We start from the raw sequence: 21,907 nt of genomic DNA, 5'->3' as shown, positions 1-21,907 counted from the left end.
TGAAGAGTCATTGTCGCCAAGCGGCGTCTTTCTGTTGACCACCTTTTCCTCGAAAGGAGGACTTCATGTAAGACGACTGTTGTGGTGGTTGACGCTGCTGGTACTGAGGTCGATATTGCTGATTGGAAGAATAGGAAGATCGTAGTTCTGGTAGTCTCCTCTCGTAGAAGACTGCCCCTGTCCTCTCGAGACATGAAAAGGAGGGTTCTTGAATTGAAGGGTACCCGAAGCCCTAGCTGTATCGGTATCTTTTTTATGCCTTGAAGAGCTTCATCGATATGTCCGAAAAGAAGCTGACAGATGTAGGGCAAGTAAAGAATTTTAGTTTGTACTTCTGGTCGGAATGACGTCGCCTTTAGCCAAACTTGACGCCATAGTATCGCAGCGCCAGCCAGTTGGCGAACACCAGTAGAGGCTATATCCATCGCACAATCTATGATTTCGGATGCCGAACGTTCGCCCTCCAACAAGTCAGTCGACGGAGTAGCCGTCGACGGCGGAGCGTCGACATGTGTCATCGTTGTTAACGGAGCTGTTGTCGGAGCCGTCGTTGACAGTATTGACATAGTCGACGGAGTCCTCGTTGACGACGATGTAGAAGTCGACGGAACAGTCTTCGTCGACGTAGGAGTTGATACGGTCGTCGGCGATCAATGCGTCGACGCTGGTTTTGACATCGACAAGGATTTCTTTATTTTAATCATCGACGAGACAGACTTACCAGCCGTCGACGATGAAGTGGTCTTCGTCGACGTGGACAAAGTTGAAGACGCGACAGAAGTTGTCTGTCGTCGGCGGCGAGGTTACAGTCAGAGATGTAGATGGAGTATTCCTCGTCGTTGAAGCCGCCGTCGACGAGGCCGTCGTCGATTAGGTGGAAACAAGCTTCTTAAAGGTGTGAAGAACCTCCTGAGGAGAAACCTTTTTCGGAAGAGCCTTAGGATGTACCTCTGAAGACTTTTTGTGCGTCTTCTTTTGAGGTGGCTGCGATGAAGGTGCTGGAGAGGCCACTCCGGGTCTTTTCTGAGAGGAATGTGAAGACTTGGTGGAACATTCACTCTCCTCATAAGACACAGCTTGGTCTTTATCTTTAAGCCTCTGCAGCCAAATTAAGAGGCCTACCTCCCCATCAGGGCTGTGGTTAAAGTGAAAAAAGGTTAATAATAGAATCGGAGACGGCAACACTCAGTATTCCTACAATACCTGTATTCAGGTTTTTTGGCGTCAGAGCGCCCAAAGGACGTCCACTAGGCGTTCCTAGGTCCAACCCCACCAGTAGTAAGGTCTGTCCTCATCGGCGTGGTAGCGCAGAGTGAAGAGGACTATGTAGCCTCTCCCGAAGTGATGCCTATTACCTGCCCTACCGCTGCTCAAATGGCAGTGGCGACTGCCTCTTTGGTGGCATATTTTGAGGCTTCCCTTCCAATTCTAAGCCACAGCCCTATCTTATTCGGTGTATTACACCCATATGCCTGATGCTAGTTTCATCCTCAGACTGCAGTGGTGTGATTGGGGGTAGCCTAGACTGAATCATCGATTGTCTTGGCCCGAACCTCTAAGGGCTGTCCTACCTGTACCACAAAAAGTTTCTAGTTTAGCTCGCTTGTTGCATCTGAGAGATAACCTGAAGGCTGAATCTTTTGAAATGCTGTTGCTAAAAAGAGATCAAACCTGATCTCTTTTATTTCGGGTTACTTTTCTTCTAAAGGGAGCTTTCGTTTGCATGGCTCCTCCAACTTTATCAATCAAGACAGTCCGCACACCAGAGTGGATTCTTAGAAGAGTATCCTTCACCAATATATCTTCTTGTTTGCGCATGATGCTCCATATCGCACCTCTACTGTTTCTTAAGTGCTGTAAATAAAAGAGGTTACTATTACCCAATTTATGGTGCACATATAAACCACGTCAGAAGGATGGGAGCTGGAGTATGACTTGCCTCGAGCTGCTAACCTTCAGGACACTAAATTTGTCTGCATCGAGTATTCAACTCCGTTGGGGTAGAAATCCCAGGGGTGAATAGCTACATGAGACAACTCCAATTGTACCTGAAGTGTTGTCTGTTATGTTAGACCTGGCACCTTGACGTGAGTCTCCCTTCCACTTTTTACTGATGTGCCTCATGTGTTTTGCTGGTGTTAGCAGCTCAGGGCACTGTGCCACTGCCAATCAGTGCCACAATGCAAGTGCTCCCTATGAAAAGTGTATATGTGATTGGATTCAATGTTAGGCTTATTTGGTTTACTGTCATACTTCAGTAAAGTGCACCAGGAGTGCCAGAGCTTGTAAATACAAATGCTGCTGGGGGCTTTCTGCTTAATTCAGAGACTCTGTTCCTCACCACCCCTTTTTGTAAATATTTTTGTCCACCCTAAGCGTGGAAGGGTATTCTCAGATGTGAGACCCTTGCTCATTGCACCATCAGGATTCAAGCAAACCGGGCCGAAGACGGCTGTAATGCCAGAAACCGGTCCCCGGGAGCTTGTTTCCTTCCCACTGTAAGAATTGGCTTTTGTAGTTTGGTTTGCCCTGTTCCCATCATGCACTGGGACAGGAACAGACTAATTTGCATACAGCCAGGTTCTGAAACTGGGATGGTGCAGTGAGCTAAAAAACGGTGTTGGATCTAGCCCTGATCTCTTGACTGGGTGAGAGCTTTCTGCTTAATTCAGAGACTCTGTTCCTCACCACCCCTTGTTGTAAATATGCTGGTGGGCCTGCGGCACTGGTTGCGCCACCCACATTAGCGGCCTAGTAAAATGTGTCTACGTTCTGCCATAGCAGAACCCGCAATCCAAAGTGCCCCGAAGCCCTGACTGCCGTGAAGCCTGTGCCCTCGCCGCACCGAGCCATGAGGCTCCGCTCATGTTACGAGCCGCAGCTCGCACCGAAAGCAACCCGGGCCGGGCCGCACCGCACACCGTTTCACCCTCTGGCTTCAATCCGCACCGATTGCTGTGTCCCAGCCACGGGCAGCCCGACATACGCAGCGCACCGCCGGGCGGAGTACGACTCGCACGTTCGCAGAGTACCCTCTGCCCCGCACTGTTCTGGGACTGTACTGCATCCCCCGCTCTGAAGGAGCGACGCGCACCACGCCGTGAACAAGAACGCTTGAAACCAGCATTATCCGCCTCGACCCTCCGGACCCCCGCTCTACGCCTCGTAAAGACGCCTATGGCACACCGGGTCCGCATCGCAGATAGGTGGACTGAGCCCCTGGTTCGCCTTCAATTCTTCACCGCGCCGTTTGCATCGGACGCCTCGATCAAAAGGTACTGCATGACTCTAACTGAGTCTGTGTGCGCATCGGACCGCAGAGTCCGCAGCGTTTAGTTAACTTGTTTTCAAGGTACGATCTTCCCCGAACGAGCCGCACAGCCAGTGCGAAGCGCACTGAACAGAAAGACACACATTTTTAAAGAACTCTTTAATCCAAAAACAGTATTGTGGTAATTTGAAACGTTATGTTGGTCTTCTCATCAGCCTGCTTAAATACATATATAAAATACCTTATTTTTATACAAAATCTAGTCTTGTATCCATGTGTGGGGTTATCATTGAATTACTGTATGTGTTCACAAATGCTTAACCTATGACGCTCTGAGATAGGCCTTGACTGCTTGCGCCACACTACCTAAAGGGTGAGCAGAAGTTAGTTTAGAGGGTGATCCCCTTGTCTTGACTAGAGGAGAGGGTCCCTGCTTGTCACAAGTCTTTACCTGTGCCAACCAGAGACCCCCCAAATCTAATATATCACAATTATTGTAAAGTTGTACAGACAATTAGGAGACTCATTCTGCAAGGAATAGTGCTGGGTGACATACAATATCTACTATGTCCCTTCCTTCAGTGTTCTCTGATCACTACAGGCATAGAGATCTTTTTCCAGTCAAAGAAGTCAAGAACTCTGCAGAGTCTCATTCAGCATAAACTGAAAACATTCCATCTAGTTCCCTGTCCACCAGCCTGGACTACCTAAAGAAAGAAGTAATCTCCAGAGTGAAGAAAAAAAAATCTTCTGTAGAGCCATTGCTAGGCTACCCTGGCTAATTTCCTATTGACGTCCAGCAGGAGAAATAGAGCATTCTGGACTAATCGAAGAATCTAAATTGTCAGCCTATTGAGGTAACCTATTGTGGCTTGTTAGGGGAGCCATCTTGAGGCCTTTGCTAGTGGATCATGAATCTGAACTACAAACACTGTTACGAACCTCTAGCAAGAGGACAAGAAAAATCATCCAGTCCTTCCTTTAGGCTCATTTGTTTTACGTAAGGACTCTTCTGAAGAACTACAAGATGCTCCCCTTAGGGACTCTCCCATTGAAGTGTGCTTCCTGGAAATACTCACATTGGTCCACAGGTTGGGGAGGTGGACAGGTGGAGTCAGACTACCTTGCTACTTCTCCTCCCGGCTTCAAAACCTTCCACAACGGCATGGTGCTGGGACGGGAGTTGTGTGTCCCAAAGTAGGACACAGGAATATGCATATTGGTGTTATTTTTTGTGACTCTAATCCTGTTAGAAAAAATGTAATGGCAACATCTTCCTCCACCGGCAGATAAAAGCAGATTGGTATTGTCTAAATGAATCAGTCACAGTAGGTGCAAAAACATGGTATAAAGTCACAAGTACAAACACCATTTGTGCCAGGTGTTTTGAAGGTTTTGCAGCCGATGCAAACACCTGAACAAACCGGGGATGACACCTTAAAACTATTTTTGTACCCATTTTGTATAACATATTAACACATTTTTCCATAGCTAAGTTTGCAGTTAAAACAAGATAAAAGCTGCTAGGAGCAAGTGCTTACACAAAACAAGCGCAATTTGCACTCATCTCAAAATCGCATTATCACTAAAACAGGCACACACACAAGTTTGATCACTATCCCGAAATACTAGCGAATGTTAAGAACTAGCAGATTCAAAGAGCTGAAGTTAAGTAGAAGGGTGAGCAGAAGCAAGAGCTCGCTCTGCACCATGGTGATAGATTTGCCTAGTGGTTTTCATGGACATCCCATCCACATTAATTTTTCATTACAAGTTCAAAGCATACATGAAATGTCTTTAGATGCTTACTCGTATGAGGTTGCTGTCGCAAAAGGTGCTAAGCCACAGGTTTGGTAAATCATCCCAAAGTAATGAGCAAGGAAGGCGACGGGGAAGTAATGCTTAGCTTATTTTACCAAAAAAGGTTATTACTCTTATTTAGCCTTACTTGTCCAAGTCTTTGCGACACACCCAAATCACCAGTGACTGGCTTATGGGTACAGTTTATAGTGCTTGTATCAAAACTAAAAATGTACATTTACACACCTCTGAAAACGAAGGCTGGAACAAGCAAGCCTTTAGGCTACAAAGTAGTGAACTTCTAAGTCACTAATACACAGCAAATGGCTATAATTTCTTTGTAGCATATATTCACATGATCAATGTGACCCTGGTTCAACAGATGCCTGCATTACTCACCAATCAAGTAGTGTGGCTCACTGGTTAGAGGCGGCAGACCCGAGAGCAGAGGACGGCCCGGGACCAGGGTTCGATTCCCGACGCGGCAGGTTTCTGGACCAGGGTCAGCGGACTCGATAATTCTCTCGCCTCGGTGCCCACTCTGATCAGCGATCACACTCGGCAACTCTGGGCACTAGCTTGCCTCATCTTCACTAACGGCCCCACCAGACCGCCGGGGATGCCTGGTCAAACGCTGGAGATACCCATTAAGGGACTATCTCTCAGGGAAGCCAGGAAGGGTTTCGCAGCGGTCGAAGCGCGGAGGTACCCCTTCGGGAGTGATTCCAGCGCTATATAAGCACACAATTAATTAATTAATTAATATTGCTCAGATTTTGAGCCTCTGTGCAGATCAGTCGTCATCAATCTCCCTGCTTTATTTAAAGCATCTTTTCAGTCTATCATCTGACCCAGAGCTTCACACCACTAAAGACACCAGCTTCCTTCTGCAACCTGAGGTTAAGATCGAGCCAAGCAAACCACTGATAATATTCCATTAGAAGAAAAACACAGAACCTCAACCAAGGGTGCATTTAAAAAGTATAACAGACTTTTGATAAAAATTAAAACTAAGTTAGAAGATATTTAACATTTCTTAATCTATATGAACTGATGCAAACGTCAACATCATAGTCCACTCCAATCTTCTGCTCTTTAGAAAAGTTATCCAGTCACATCATTCACTGACTTAATTTTCAAAACAGAGACTTAAGACGTTGCAAGGGACATTACAGTAGTATACAAGGCATAAAATTCTACCTGCCCTAGAACCCCAAAAATACAAGAAATGAAATCCAGGTAGCACGACATGTTGTTTATAAGTTTACTGCCTTCATTTCCCAAGCCACAAGGGGCTCTGCGCCAGGTATAGAAAAAGACAGATTGAAGAAAGGTGCTTGAGAGGTATCTGGGGACACCCAGGATATCAACATGTTTCAAGGAGGTCATCACTGAAAGCCACTGTAGCCAAGACTCGTAAATCACTAATGTATTTCTACATTTTTACACCTGCCTCGATTATTACTTTAATGCAAAGTTCCTTTCAACACCAGTGAAACAGGGTGCAGCTAGCCAAACTACAGCTTGCCTAATGGAAATGCAACCTGGAGCAGAGGAATAAGCACCATCAGCAATTCATATCTACCAGAACACATTGCTGAGTAGTACCTGCTCTTTCTTACCAGGTAGATTGACACGGCCCACCATATTGAAGACAACAGCAATACTTCATACAGAGGTAGCAAACTGTGACCTATTTCATTATCAACAGCTCTGAACTGTTAAACATGGCATCATAATACATTGTTTTTAACAGAAACTTGGTTACGCGAGGATTCTACACCAGATGTTTTAGCTGCCCTCCCAGGGAAGATTCACATCTTGAATAGAAATAGACCTCATGGGAATAAAAGGAGGGGGGACTGCAGCAATCATTAAACAACTAAGATTCGCTAAGCTCACCTCTCTACCCAGGTCACTATCAGAAAATATGGGCATCAAAACAGATTGGCCTACTTCTTCCTATATAGTCCTACAGATTACATGCCACAGTTACCCTTTGGTGTTAGGTCTCCCTTCCACACCTATAAAGGCAGTCAAGAGCCTTGGTATACTAATTGACTAAGGGCCATATGTATCAAGCCAAATTGACTTCGCAAACGCCGAAATTCGCAGAATCTCGGCGAATGCAAATGCAATTTGGACAAATGGTATGTATCAAGCAAATGTGATTCAAAAATAAGGAATCACAAATTTTGCGATTCCTTAAATGCAATGTAAGAAGCCCAAAAAATTCTTAAATTGGCCTTAAGGAATCGCAAATTACCATCAACTTCTAGTTGGTGGTAAGTTGCGAATTCCTTTAAAAAAGCATATTTTTGCATTTTTCAAAGAGCCATGTGACGCACATACATGGCCCTAGGGCATGTATGTGCGAGACATGTGCACCCATGCATATTTCAGGGGTGCAACAGGGTGTCCATTGGACACCCCTGCACCCTTGAAATTATTCTCAATTTGCGATTAGCAAATTGCAAATCGCAAATGGAGATTAATTTCACATTCATTCCTATGGGCCTCCTGGCCCATAGAAATGAATGGGAAATAATTCCTTACTTGCGATTAGCAATTTGCTAATCGCAATTAAGGAATTTTAAGAAATCGCTAAAAAAAAGCGATTTTCTACATGCATACCATTTTGCGATTTCTAAATAGCGATTCCTTAAAAATAGCTATTAAGAAATCGCAAAAGGGTGTGTTAATACATATGGCCCTAAGACGTTTACTGTGTTGGCTCCTGGTACCTGGAATTCTCTTCCAGATAACATAAGAGCACCAACCTTCATTTCAGAACTCAGCAAAAAACTTGGCTTTTCAGAGAAGCTAATGACTGCCATGATGCTAGTGCTCAAGGCGCCTATATACCTTTTGGTGTATGTGTGCTTTAGAAGTTCTTTATAACATATCAAGTACTGCTCACATGAGAACAAGCAACCAGACTTCTTTTTCAACTTTCACAGTGATGTCATCACACATGGGTGTTATAAAATACAAAACTAGCTCAAAATTTGGTTTTTAATATGGAAGAAAATTATTAGCAAAGACAATTCCAATATTCAAAACCACAAACTTTTAAGAACAGCAAGGTCCAGCTTGACACGACTGTAACCCTCTCATAGATACTCAAGAAAATAGGAGTAATTGTTTGGGTAAAAACTTGAAATAAACCAACTACTAGAATTTAACATTAATTTTTCTCCAACTAACCAGTGACCTTCCCGTTCGCCTTTTTTTTGCAGATGTAAAATTACACCAAAATAAATTGGGAAACATCAGTTCCGACACAATAGAAATCATCTAAATGAAATTACGCCTCTTGTAAACTATTCTGAATCCTACTTCAAGGAATCACTCAGATGCAGTTATCCATTTCTCTCCAGCTAGTTCTCGCCTACACAGATAACAATACATGCATACAATAACTATCACAGAGAAAGTGTAGCCCACCTAGTTTGCTGCTGCAAAAAAGTTGTCTTACAGAAGACTCCTCCTAATTGCAACATTCGAGGAAATAGGACTACAAACCAGCAACAAGGCAGTTTTAAACTGCTAATACCACTGGAGGATTTTTTATTAGCAAATTTGTTTAACTGGACAACCTGTTAGATGTGTCTATTGAATGTGTGTAACATTTTTCATAATAATCTCAGCATTTTAATCCAAGGGTTTTTTTAAATCCTTTTATTCACTGTATGAAAATTTGCTATATTGTGATGGTTTTCATTAATTACACAATACATTTTTCGCTAAGGATTGCACATGCAAGAATTATACTTTATATGAATTCAGCATATTAAAGCACCGTTAAGGCTACCTTACCAGAATGCAACACCACAATTCGAAAGCAAATCATCAATTTTAGTACAGCTAGAACATTAAGATTTCTCTCACTCCTCTCAAACTCTTCATGAAAAAAACTCCGACTTTAAATGTATTACTTAATAAAATAGTTTCATTTTGTACCGTTTAAGGGTATGAGGCAAACATATCCAAAAATTAAACCTTCCCGAAACGAATAAAATGTACAACTGGTTTATTACATGTATTTTTAGGGCTAGACAAGAACCACCTTTACATGGAGTACAGAGGCATGGTCGTTATAAAATAACTGAAGTAGGCCTATATTTAAGCGCAGTAATTAGAAATAGGTATTTCTTACCAGAGTATTGCTCTTTTTAATGTCTTCTAAACGTTCTAGCACCGTAGTAAGATTGGGGTCATCTGACTCCACAAACCATATTGGTGCTGAAGAGGGATACGATTCCTGTAACAAAAAAAGGCTTACAATGAAACTCAAATGAATGGGAATTGGTATGTATGTATATTATATATATATTTTTTTATTTTCTTTAAATGCTGTATAAAGGTTTGTCAGACAAAGGCAGATGTAAACTAGTGTCGCACGTGGCAAGCACACACAAGGGGTTAAGGAAGTGAATGCTGTCAGCAGTAATAAAACGAGACCCAATATCACCAGTACACAGGCGAGTGAACTTACCCGGTAAGCCTGTTTGCTGGAGTGGTTAGGGACATGGTGGAGATGAAGGGGTTATTAACTATATATAAAAAGGTACGTCGGGTAGCCTACAAACATTCACCATCATAGGAGGGCAAAGCGCTAGTTGCCAAATGACTAAAACTACCATAAGGCAGAATGAGTGTCTGCTCGCACACAGCAATTCCGTCTGTGAGATGACGGCAGGGGGGCGGGCCTTTAAGGTCTCCTATGTATCAGTGGTGGCTGGTGAGATTTGAAAGTGGTGGGGCGAAAAGTGTCCGTGGAAGGGCACCTTGGCGAGCAAGTGCAGCGAGCGAGCCGAACAATTAAAGGGGGGGGGTTTGTTACATTTTTTAAAAATTAGTGGGCAAACGGTGCATTGCATTGTCAAGCAAATTTGAGAAGCAAGAAGGCTAATAAACCAATAGTGAAAGTGCAGTTATTACATTAATAAAGGGATATCACATACCAACATAGTGGCTGCTAGTTCAGTATAACCACAATGCATGCGTGCCTCATGGTGTCTGGTAGTGTGTGGGTTGTCCATAGGTCGGAGGTATAGTGTTGGGGGTGATTGGAGGATGGAGAACGATAGGCCTGAGGTAGCAGCAGGCGGCAGCCACCACCTTACATCGATCTTTCCTCTTTGCCTCCAGTATCCCCCTTCCCCCTTTAAATTGGCACCACCAGCGTCTTACTCTTATTGCAATAACTGGTGGGTGGTAACCCAACTCAACGGTATTTACATTATGTAAGCGGGGGCTGTACACTAGTGCTACATCACCAGGTTAAGAAAGTGAAATTACTTCCGAAGTGTTGGACATACAATTTCATGTCTTCCTCTTCCACACATGGGTTGAGGTGTCAGTGATGTAAATAAATTAATGTATAATAAATTAGCAATACTTCAACCTACGACGGGAAGGGGGCCCTCCTGTCACAAACTTATTGAGACACAAACCTACAGAAATAGCAACTCCTCTTATACATAGTGCTCAGAAACTATACGTGTGCTACATAAAAACAAAATGATAATCCTTTTTGAAACCACCATACTTTGACAGCACATGTATACCCTCGATGCACCCGTCAAGCTTTTAAAACAATAACACCAACAGGCTACATGGCCTTACTTCAGCGCTTTCCTGTCCCAGCACTTTAGTTACCAACCCCTTGTCTGCGAGGTCCGTGCTGTTTGTAAACCTCCCTCCTCCCCTCCCCGCATGCCCTCTGAGAAGTCCCTCCACCCTCTTGCTCACATGCTGGGCTTACCCTACCCTACCCCTCTTAAGCTGTGTTTTTTGCATTTTTAAATAGTGCAAACCTGAACGAAGGTATCAGGGCGCTTTACTTACATGAGCACAGCCTCCGCCACCAGTTGCTTGATTACTCTGACTGCTGGGGGCAATTTTAATAGTACCACTTCAATTAACATTCAGAACTCACTTCTGTGTGAGGTGAACAGCTGGCCTGGCATGACTGAAGACTTCGAGCAAGGAACCCTGCCCTCTGTGCATGTGCACATTCCACGGGGCATTAAATTGGACAGTGCAATGGCACGAGCACAGTTTGAAACTGCACAATCTCAGAGATTGCAGCCAAATTAAATTTTTCATCCATGAGACTAGGGTCTCACTCTCAAGCTCAGACCTCCCCCCCCCCCCCCCCCCCCGGACGAATTATCTATGCATTGCGCTGCCTGCCCTGCAGCCTGCCAGGAGGCCACTAGGCCAGGGCCTACCCAGTCTAAAGTTCTGCCATGCCCGTTTTTTATACATTATGACAGCGGCGGGCCATGACAAGCACATGACAAGCATAATTATGCATAATAAATTAAATGCAGCGCTGTGCACCAGGCTCAGACTGACTCTCCTAAGGTACTCACACCGTCTCTCACACTACACTGTCGAGTGTGTGTCGCTACTGTCTTGTACTGGTGGCGTGGCAGACAGTGTGTCGGACTGCCGAGTCCGATGACTACGCTCAGCCTCAGGTCAGGACACTCAGGTCAGTCAGCCTCCAGGTTCGATGCGATGGCGTCGCGATGATGGCAGTGCAGGAAATACCACGCACTGCTCTTGCACTTAGCAGCACTGGCCTGAATTGCTTTATCGATCGCGTGAAGAAGTAAAGTTAAAGTAACAAACTATACACACTGCAGAGCTAGACACAGGCCTCCCAGCCAGGGCAACGGAGGGAGGGGGCTCACGGGTGGGGAATAAACAGTTCCGGGGAGGGGGGTGGCAGGGAATTTTATATATATTCTAAATATAAAAGAAAAGGAAAACTTACCTCAGCCGGTCCGCGCCACCTCTGCTGTTCCCCTGGGTGCCTTGTTCACAAGCGGCCCTGGAGAGTGACCCCTCTCCGCCAATCCTGGCGCTGCCAGCAGCGCCAGGCGAGGCTTAGGGGCACGGCTAATTTTCGCCCGCAGCACGCCCATTAGGAGGCCAAGGGGCTCCTAATGGATATGCGCAAACAAGGGGAAAACACAAGTGCGCATGAGCGGGCACGGTGCGAAAATTCGCCTCTGTCCCCACTCATGCGCACTTGTGTTCTGCTGCTGCCTCAGTGACAATCATGACGGCAGACCGCCCACCCCCTTCGTGGGAGGTCAGACGTCGTGCTGACTAGTTCTCCCTCAGCGTCTTTGAACTTAAATAAACTGATTCAGTTTACTTAAGTTCAAACGCAGAGGGAGCTGCGGGCAGGGGGGGGCTATGCCCCCACGCCCCAATGGACGCACCGTGCCTGCTATGTATGCATCACAGTGCTGATTACTCGCATATATTCTGCATTCTGGAGAAGCTTTCGAAACGGCCCAGCAGGAACAGTACGGGGGCCCCAGATCACTCCCTCGTACTACTCGCCGATTCCTCATTTGTTTGTGGGGATATCGGTGTGCACTAGGAGTGTCTGCGCTGCTGCTTCTATTTTGTGACACTCAACGGGTGCACCTCCTCCCCTCAGCCGCAGACGCCCGGCAACTAACACTGGCTCTGGCGCTCTAAGAGAGATATCACACAGCCTCTAGTCTAGACACTTCGCAGTGGCCCTTGTAAATCGGTCTTAGTTTGTCTTTGGTAGGCCTGGGCGGTAAATTCCGTTCCACTCGCAGAATTTGGGTAATTTCGCCTTCTGCAGAGAACGAAAAATTGCCCAAAATTCTGCTTTCCGCAACTTTGACATTTTTGGCTTGTCCGCATTCTCAAAATGCGTGATCGCGAGATATTGCCCCCCGAGCACGCAAACAGCAATTATGAACAGGAAAAAAGCATTTTGAACAAGCAATTCTGCGAGTTCGCGGAATTTCTGCGTGTTCGCGTAGATTTTTTACAGTTTCGCGGAGGTTTGCGTAACACGATTACGCATATTCCGCCCACCCCATGTCTTTGGATCAAGGGCCTGTGAAACAACGGAGTGTCCGTGACTACTTAATAACTGATCTATTTGGGACTACTAATGCTTTGATTTGCGCTCTATGGGAGTGAAATAAGCGGTGCGGATTTTGTGAAAATAACAGCACTATGAATTTGCCGTTTTAACAGGGGGTTTCAAAAGTCCATGAGTTAGCTCATCCCTTGAGATGCAAGGCTTAATGACTTCTCTGGCGGTTATGGAGTAAACCCTTATACAGTTGTCCATTCTAGAGTGGCTACTTCTCGGATAGGGAAACAATAGGTCATTAATGAACTCTACACTTGGGAAATTGCAGAGAATCAACAGAAGAAGTTATTGGGCCAGAAATATTGTGTATCCCCTTTCACATAGAAACAAAGGCTTTTTTTGTTTCACATGCAATTAAGGGCAGCCTAAAATATATTTATACATGGTTTGAAGGACATTACCAAAGTGAACCTATTGAAAGTAATTATAAGAACCGTGACATTTATGCCTAAAGCTTTATTCCAGTCGACAGAAACATTATTACTTTTGATTTCTTATTTAGACCATAATGCATCATTTGCAACTCAGATTGGATCACGTATCCAAAGTGTCGAATATAGGATAGCAGTCACATGACAAGTTCATTTGCCTGCTACCCCCATGAGTAAGGTCAGGAGACCAAGACGCGTCGGGGATCCACTCTTTGTGTTATGTTCTGGCCAAAATAAAATATACTGGATGCTTGCAGTCTAGTGCTTTCCTCTTTCGCTAAGAAGGGCATCACAGAACTGTTCTTTCTCTATCATTCACAAACAACGTGCCTCCTGTTCCAATTGTGTCTCCTAGTTGCGTAGAACGTTGTGGTTCCTGAGGGTCTCTAATTAGTATGATGCCTGTGGTGGTAGTGTTGTAGGTGTCTAGAGTGTCTTCTTGTGGGGTCATGTGTTGTTGAGATCTTGAGTTTTCTACACATTCTTTTAAGGTTGAGAACATGTCGAATTGTTCTAATTCGTTGTTAGCTGCTTGTATAAGCACTATTTCGTTCTTGTAAATAGTGATGCATAGGTCCAACTGCATCTTGGTGCAGATATGATCATAAGTTTTGTGCCAAGTGGGGTATTGTTTATAGTTTTTATGTTGAGCATTTTTGTAATGGCATTGCGCCATTTAACTGTTCTTCTGGTGAAGACTATCATGTCATTCACGATAAAGCCTCCATCTGTGGCTGCATTCCTCGATAATTTGGTTGGATATTTTAGGACATGAGCGTTGATGCCTACTGGCTCTAAGTAGTTGTCGGCCATATTTGCTGATTGGCGTAGAGCAATAGTTGATGGGCCCTCTCTTATACGTCACTACCTGTCTCCGGTTGCTAACTGGTCTAATGTTATTCTCGTGGTGTCTTATATAGTTACCAATTGTTAGTTCGTCTTCTTTACATAGTTGCCAATTGTCCAGCTTGCTGTTTGGTGTGCTCCTTTGCTCTCCTATCTGCCTGTGGTTTCTGCTATTGGCTTTGTTCCTAATGTGATGTAATGTGATGAACATTTATGTATTCTCCCTGTCTTGAATAGATTGGTTTAATTTTTGCAAAAATTTGGATTAAGAAGTATTGCCAGCTTAATGTTCAGAGTTCTTTCCCACATCTTTCTTTGATTAAAAGTTATTTCAAGATGGCCCCATTCGTAGGTGCCAGGCTCATCTGAGAGCTGGATGCCTTTCTCTCTTTCTATAGATTTAATGTCCTCTTTCACTTGCCCTTTCTTGTTACTGCCATTTCGGAGATGATGCTTTAATAAGGAGCCATCCTCCACTCAAGATGGCCGAGGTCCAAGGCAGAAGAGTTCCTTAGACAGCATGTGCAGATAGACCTTGCATTGAAAGGGAAGAGGGGACTGAATGTATCTGCTCACTGATCTGGAAGTCAGCGGCGGCCGCCTTCTTAACCCCTTCGATGCTGGTGACAAAGCCAGCTCGTCATGGGCGTTACCTGCGCTGCGGGCATTACAAGCTGGCTTTGTCACGTAGCGCGGGTTTTTGAAATTTCAGCGCGCAGCGGAAAAACCCGCTAGCGCGCATGCGGTTAAGGTCAGGCACGCCAGGTCCTGACTTCACAGTTTTCTTCTTTGCCCGGACCGATTGTGCTTCAACCCTACCTTTGGAGCTCCTAGCCGCCTGGAGAAATCCCTCCTAGTAGCAGGGGGGCTGTGGTGGCCCGCCAGCGATGTCGCGTGTGCTACCGGTCTCATTCCCGGGAAATAAGTCCCAGGGTGCTCTATGCCGCCGTACCGGCAGCGCAGCAGTGCATTGCAGTCCCGTGAGCCCAGGGAGCTCATGCAGCGGTCTGGCGATAAACATCTCACCTCAAGTTCTCCCTCCCCTCACCCGATGCTCCTGGAAATACCTGAGTCAATTGGGGCAAGAAAGCAAGAAGAACGCAGACCATTGGGGGCACCGATAGCCTGGAGGCGACGCGGGCAGAGGATCCGGAGCCTCATCTCTGCACAGTGTCCACTGGTAAGCTCCGCGCAAAGATCTGAACGATCCAGACGATGTGGTCAGAGCATCCCGTAGGGGGGGGTCATAGCAGCACCGTCCAGGGAAGCACCAAGCTGCCTTCACCCGATGCTCCTAGAAATACCTCAGTCCATGGGGGCAGGAAAGCAAGAAGAGCGCAGACCATTGGGGGCACCGATAGCCTGGAGGCGACTCGGGCAGAAGATCCGGAGCCTCATCTCTGCCCAGTGTCCTCTGGTAAGCTCCGCGCAAAGATTTTAAATGATCCAGACGATGTGGTCAGAGCATCCCATAGGGGGTCATAGCAGCGCCGTCCAGGGGAGCACCGAGCAACCTTCGCGGAGCTTCCATGCAGCTTTTGGGCAGAGATCTCTGGTCTGTCCCCCCAGATGTCCGTGTAGGTCCTGTGCTGGCGAGGAGAGTCGTGCTGGTCTGGTGCTGGCGAGGAGAAGTCGTGCTGGCGATGAGAAGTTGTGCTGGTCGGGTGCCAATCCTCCCTGGGTAAGTTCATTCTCCATTTCTATTTGTTCCCAGCCGTTCCGGTAGTCTGTGACCCGTGGGTGGATGGCGGGGTTTTACCAAGTACTTAACCACTTTGGTTATTCCAAACCCATGAGCTCATGGATAGAGCTCCTAATTGGCGGCCACATTGCAAACAGAGGTGAAGCAGACAACCAAACTAAGGACAGAAAGAAAAGGATCTCGATAAAGAGAACACAGCTAAAACACGGGAACGCAAAACGTGAATCCCGAAATAAGCGGGTGAGCACTCCTAATAAGTCACCCCAAACTCTAAGAGAAATCAAAGAGCCTCAAACACAAATGGGCAACATGTCGCAGGATATACTAAGCACTCTACAAGCGATGGAAAAATTACTGGAAATCACAGTAAGCACTCACTCCAAAGTCGAGCACATCCGAGAACTAGTACAAAACTCTCAAAGAAAGAGCAATGAGACGGCCATGCCATTATCAAATAGGCATAATGGACCAGATAGGAATCGTAATTACTTTTCGGACCAGATAGGAATCGTAATTACTTTTCGGAAGAGGAAATCCTATCCTTACTCCGGGAGTATGAGCCCAAGGTCCGCAGTAGAGGGGAGGAAATTAGAACAGTCAAGATCGATGCTAATAGAACTTCAAGACAGAATGAAAGGAAACCCAACCGTAACTACTTACAAGTCCAGCTAAATCACAGACTCGCAAAAACTGAAAACAAGTAGCTCAGGGAGACCTCTGAAATGCCTACTGCTCAACGGTCGGTCAGCAGCAAAACATGCATCAGACATAGCTGACCTCATCATTAACCAGGAAATTGACATGACAATCCTTACAGAAACATAGCTATCGGAATCCTCGTCTCCATTCATGGATCTCCTAGTGCCCCCTCAGTAAAACATTGTGAGACTCGATAGACTAAAAAAAGACAGGGGGTGGTATAGCCTGCATTCACAGATCGGATATAGAGGTCAGCCAAATACAATCCAACCCACTAGAATCATGCGAATACCTAGGTCTCAATATTCGATTGTCAGAAAATCAAAGGTGCAATCTGCATGTGCTTTACCACCCACCAGGAAATAATGTGACTTTCATAGACCAGTTAATGGAGATCATCACGGCTAACTAACACGGACGCGAATAACATTCCTAGGGGATTTTAATCTACACTGGGATGACAGCAATGACAAACAGGTCAACACCCTCAAAGACTTTTTAGCGGAACTAAACCTCACCCAAGCATGCACACAGCCCAACACACTCGAAAGGAGCAACGTTAGACTGTATAATAACGAGAAACAATAATACTTCATTCCTCTCAATTGTTCCGTGTGACTGGTCAGATCACCATGCCATAACCTTCTCGATACCCACTTTGAAAAAGAACAAGACCACACAACCTATCAAACTCAAAAAGTGGATGCGGGACACTAAAGACTCTAATATTGAACTACTAGTAGAAAGCTGTAAGAAGGACCTAAATCCACCTAACAACTTGCAGAATGTGAATGAACAGATGACTGCACTACATCAGTAATGAATATAGTCAACGCCACCATGCCACTAAAACTGAAAAGAGTCCCAGAGAAGGTTGAAAATCCATGGTACAATGGGACACTGAATGAAGACAGGCGGAAACTGAGACTCGCTGAAAGAAAATGGAGACAACACCCATCCTCCCCTGAACTGAAATCCCTCAGAAAAATTAGAAACGAATACAACAAAAAGATACTCGATTCCAAAATGGAATTTATTAGATCAGATATGGATAACGCCAAAAACAGACCACGGAAACTATTCGAGATCTTAAAGCAACAATCCAATAAGTTGGCCAAATCTGCCCAAGAAACTACAATAACTCAAATAAGTTGTGAAGAATTCTCAACATTCTTCACCGACAAGGCCAACACGCTTGAAAGAGCTCAGGAGAGCAGCTGGCAACCTTGCCAACCAAACACCCTCAACGATCAATACCACCTCGAAAATTGTCTAGAATAGGGCAAAAAACAAGGCACAGTGGGATACCTTCAAACTATTTGATCGGAACACCATCGCCAAAACGCTATCAGATATTAAACCTAATAACCACTATAATGACCCACTCCCCATAAAATGCCTGAAAGAAATCAGCCATATTGTGATTCCAATATGGACGAAAATAATAAATGCCTCTCTATCCCAAGGGATCCTTCCAGAATGCCTAAAAACAGGTCAATTCGTCCCCATCATCGAAAAAACCTACGGCGGACCCAGCAGATCCTAATAACTTCCGCCCAGTGAACAATATTCCTTTACTTGCCAAACTAATAGAAAAATGTGTACAAAATCAAACTGAGCCAACACATCGCCAATTTCTCGCTACTGGACGACTGCCAGTCGGGATTCAGGACACAGCACGGAAACAGCAATCCTACATATAATCGAACAGGTCTACTTATCCTCCTTGACTTGTCTGCAGTTGACACAGTAAATCATGAAAACTTACTGACCAGGCTCCATGACAGGATGGGAATGTCTGGAAATGTGCTAAAATGGTTTGAATCATTCCTTCAGAATAGAACGCAAAGATTCCTGGTCAACCAATCACTTTCACCTTCATGCCCTAACTCAATTGGAGCCCCTCAAGGATCTACATTATCTCCATCACTGTTTAACCTGTATGTTGAACCTCTTACAGAAATTCTACGAAACTCAAAGATATCCCATCACATGTACATGGACGACACGCAGATATACATCAAGATCGAGTCTCTGGAAGACTTCAAATTAATGAATGAGGCCTTACAAATGTCATTAAGATGGTTAACTAAATCATCTGAAGCTAAATGCACAAACAGAATTCCTACTAATTTCACCACCAAAGAACCACACAGAAGTGAAGGAATGGTCCAAAATGATCACAGCGTTAAACTGCAAAATCACTAGGAATCACGCTGGATGAGAACCTAGACATGAAAGCCCATATCAAATCAATGGCAAAAAGGGCCAGTTTCATTTGAACTACATTAGAAAAGTGAAACCTTTCATTTCTAAGGCGGATCTCAAACTGGCAGTCCAATCACTAATTATCTCAAGGATTGAATGTACAACTTTAGCAGGTTTGCCAAAAATATCCACAGCGCCACTAAAAGCATGCCTCAAAGCAGCTGCAAAACTCCTCAGCGGATCGAGGAAATTCGACCTTATCTCTCCACACCTGAAAGCATTAGACTGGCTATCTTACGAAGCCAGAATTCAGCTAAAAATGGCATGTATTACCCACAAAGCGCTCCACTACAATACACCAAGATACCTTGCCCAGAAAATTGAATTATCTGTAGGAAGCAGACAAGCCAAGAGTGCCAAGGAACTGTTGCTGAGACCACCCATCTTCCGGAAAAAGAAAACATACGATAGAGCTTTCTCGGGAGCAGCCCCCAGAATCTGGAACTCACTTCCGCCAAACATTAGGAAAATTCCAAACAGCAACATTTAAGAGGGAAACTAAGATCTTCCTAATGAACTGTATTTCCTATGGAAGGAACTTACGCATCACTTGCAACGTGACATAGATGTTACCAAAACAGAACAATGTAAGTAAAGAGAAAGGCATCAGCTTTACTGGGAATAACCTCTGTCAGTACTTTACTATTTCTGACCCAGGAATGTGGAATGCACAGGAGAAAGACATTTAAGAACTATTGCATAATGGAAGTCCCAGTACACCTTATATCTAGTTGTATCCTAAATCTACCTCATGTCACTGTATATATTTTTGTCAACCCTTTATGGCTGTATACTTAGCTACGTCATATTATTGTAAATCATTATACTATACAAAACATCTCTAACCTACCTCATGTAATGTGAAGCTCTGATACCCAAGGGTCATGTTCGCGCTATATAAAACTTTTAAATAAAAATATATTTCAGAAATCCCTCGTGAAACAAGGATGACGACGCAGTGTCTCCTGTGAAAATCACTGTAGTTACTGGTTAGTGATAATGGTTGGAGCAGCGGCAGGCAAAACCAGTGTTTGAAGAAATATATATATATATATATATATATATATATATATATATATATATATATATATATATATATATATAATTTTTTTCACCAACGTCGCTAGAGGCTGCCTGTGGTAGACAGACTAAAGTGGACCCAGGTATTTGTGCCAATCAAAATGTCTTTGTTGTTGTTTGACCAGCCAGTCTGCCATGACGCGTTTCAATTCCTATCGGGTCTTGAATATATATATATATATACACACACACACGATCTATATAGATAGATCAAGATATATAGATAGATCAAGATCTATATATCTTGATCGATGTATATATCAAGATATCAATCTATTGATACATTCATCTATATATTTGTTCATCTACATATTTGTTCATAGATATATCGAACAATAGATATAAACATCAGTAACCCAGAAGGATGTCGCCTCATGACATCTTGCTATTTATTCTACAGGTCTCCCTCCCAGCTCTTCCCTGCCCACTTCCTTCCCTCACTTGATCACATCAATCTTCTGAGCTATTATAGCATTACAGAATACAGGCTATCAAGAGGTTGACATTGAGCCTCAAACCATTCCTGAGGATATATCATGCTAACAATTAGAAAGAAAATAAGTATGGATACAGCCAACAGCAATGGGTGAGAGGATAACACTCCTGTTAGGTATAGCCAACTCTATGAATAGGTTGAATAGTTGTTAAAAAAATAAGTTATGCAGACGGCTGAACTGTGAAATCACACCTAAAAATTTGCTCAGTTTTGCTTTTTGTTCTAAGCTCCTTTTACCCAACTGAACTTAAATCAAATTAAATAACAGCTGTTTCTCCCTCTCCATTTAATAAACTAATTCCTTTTGGTAGACTAGAGTTTTCCCTTGTAATATTCAGCGAAAAACCATAGCTTTTGCAAAAGCATGCTTTTTATAGTTTTCACAAAGACAGGTAGAAAACGTCGACAGATATTCTTCAGGTGGCTGTTCCTACACAGTCACCTGCAATTGTGTCATGGACTCTCAAAACAAATTAAAACAAAACTGAAAACAATGCAAGAGAAATAGTACACCATAATCAAGAACACTGGCTTCCTGGGGCAATTCTTTCAGAAAACAATCGCCAATTTTCCTATGAAAAATTCTCCTCATCCAAATCGCAGATTAAGCAGTCGTCGACAGCTACCTACAGGACTGGTGACGGCTACGTCTGCCTCACTGAACTGCAAACCAAACACCTGTCTGGAGTACCCCTTAAAAAGGAGCCCTCCTACCGACCCACTGAAATGGCAGTGAGTACAACTTAGGAACTGGCTACTGAACAAAAAGAATAAAAGTGTGTGTAACCCAAAGATTTCTCTCTGCATGAATCCATGACAGTGGCCATAGTAAAAAAAAAAGGGAGGATAAAAGTCAGCTAGGGGGGGCGGAGCTTGCCGGCAACGATGGCGGACGCTTGAAGTGAGAGCTCCATGCCGTCGCTCCTAAATATCCTGCATTTATCCTGAAAAAGCCGATCCCCGTGGTCGGCTGCGCTGCCTACTGGCCCCGAGGGTGCCCGATTGTAGCGGAGAAAGAGCGAGGAGAATCCGAGCCTCCACGGCCGGAAACGATCCTGGACCGGCGTCGCGGCGACCTAGGCCGCTAAGCCGGGCACTGGCCTAGACACCACACCGGAGTACGTCACTCGACGTGCGGCCACTGCTGAGCCCTGAGTCGGGAGGGCCTGCGCCACTCGTACGGACCAGGAACGCACAACGAGACATAGCAAAGGCTGCACACCTTCCTTTCTCCCCCCCATCGGAGAGTGTGACGGGGGCGATTACCAGCCCTGGCCTCATTGCACAGTCGCGTGGGGAGAGACTACCGTTAGCAGAGGAGCGCCACTACGCTTGGGGAAACACTTGTACTGGACGCATAGCCTTCCAG

General features: G+C 44.7%; 1 protein-coding gene across 2 annotated transcripts in view; it reads right to left on the bottom strand.

The window, feature by feature from the left end:
* The window catches only part of UBE2Q2 (ubiquitin conjugating enzyme E2 Q2), a 687,285-nt gene that overhangs the window by 569,113 nt on the left and 96,265 nt on the right, over positions 1 to 21,907 (bottom strand). For both annotated transcript variants that reach the window (XM_086959354.1, XM_086959353.1), the window contains exon 2: positions 9,231 to 9,335. In XM_086959354.1, the coding sequence (XP_086815480.1) occupies positions 9,231 to 9,335 (105 nt within the window). The remainder of the gene's footprint in view (positions 1 to 9,230; positions 9,336 to 21,907) is intronic.

Source organism: Lissotriton vulgaris, chromosome 2_2 (genome assembly GCF_964263255.1).
Source record: "Lissotriton vulgaris chromosome 2_2, aLisVul1.2, whole genome shotgun sequence".
Lineage (NCBI taxonomy): Eukaryota > Metazoa > Chordata > Amphibia > Caudata > Salamandridae > Lissotriton > Lissotriton vulgaris.
This window is presented reverse-complemented; position numbering and strand designations above follow the sequence as displayed.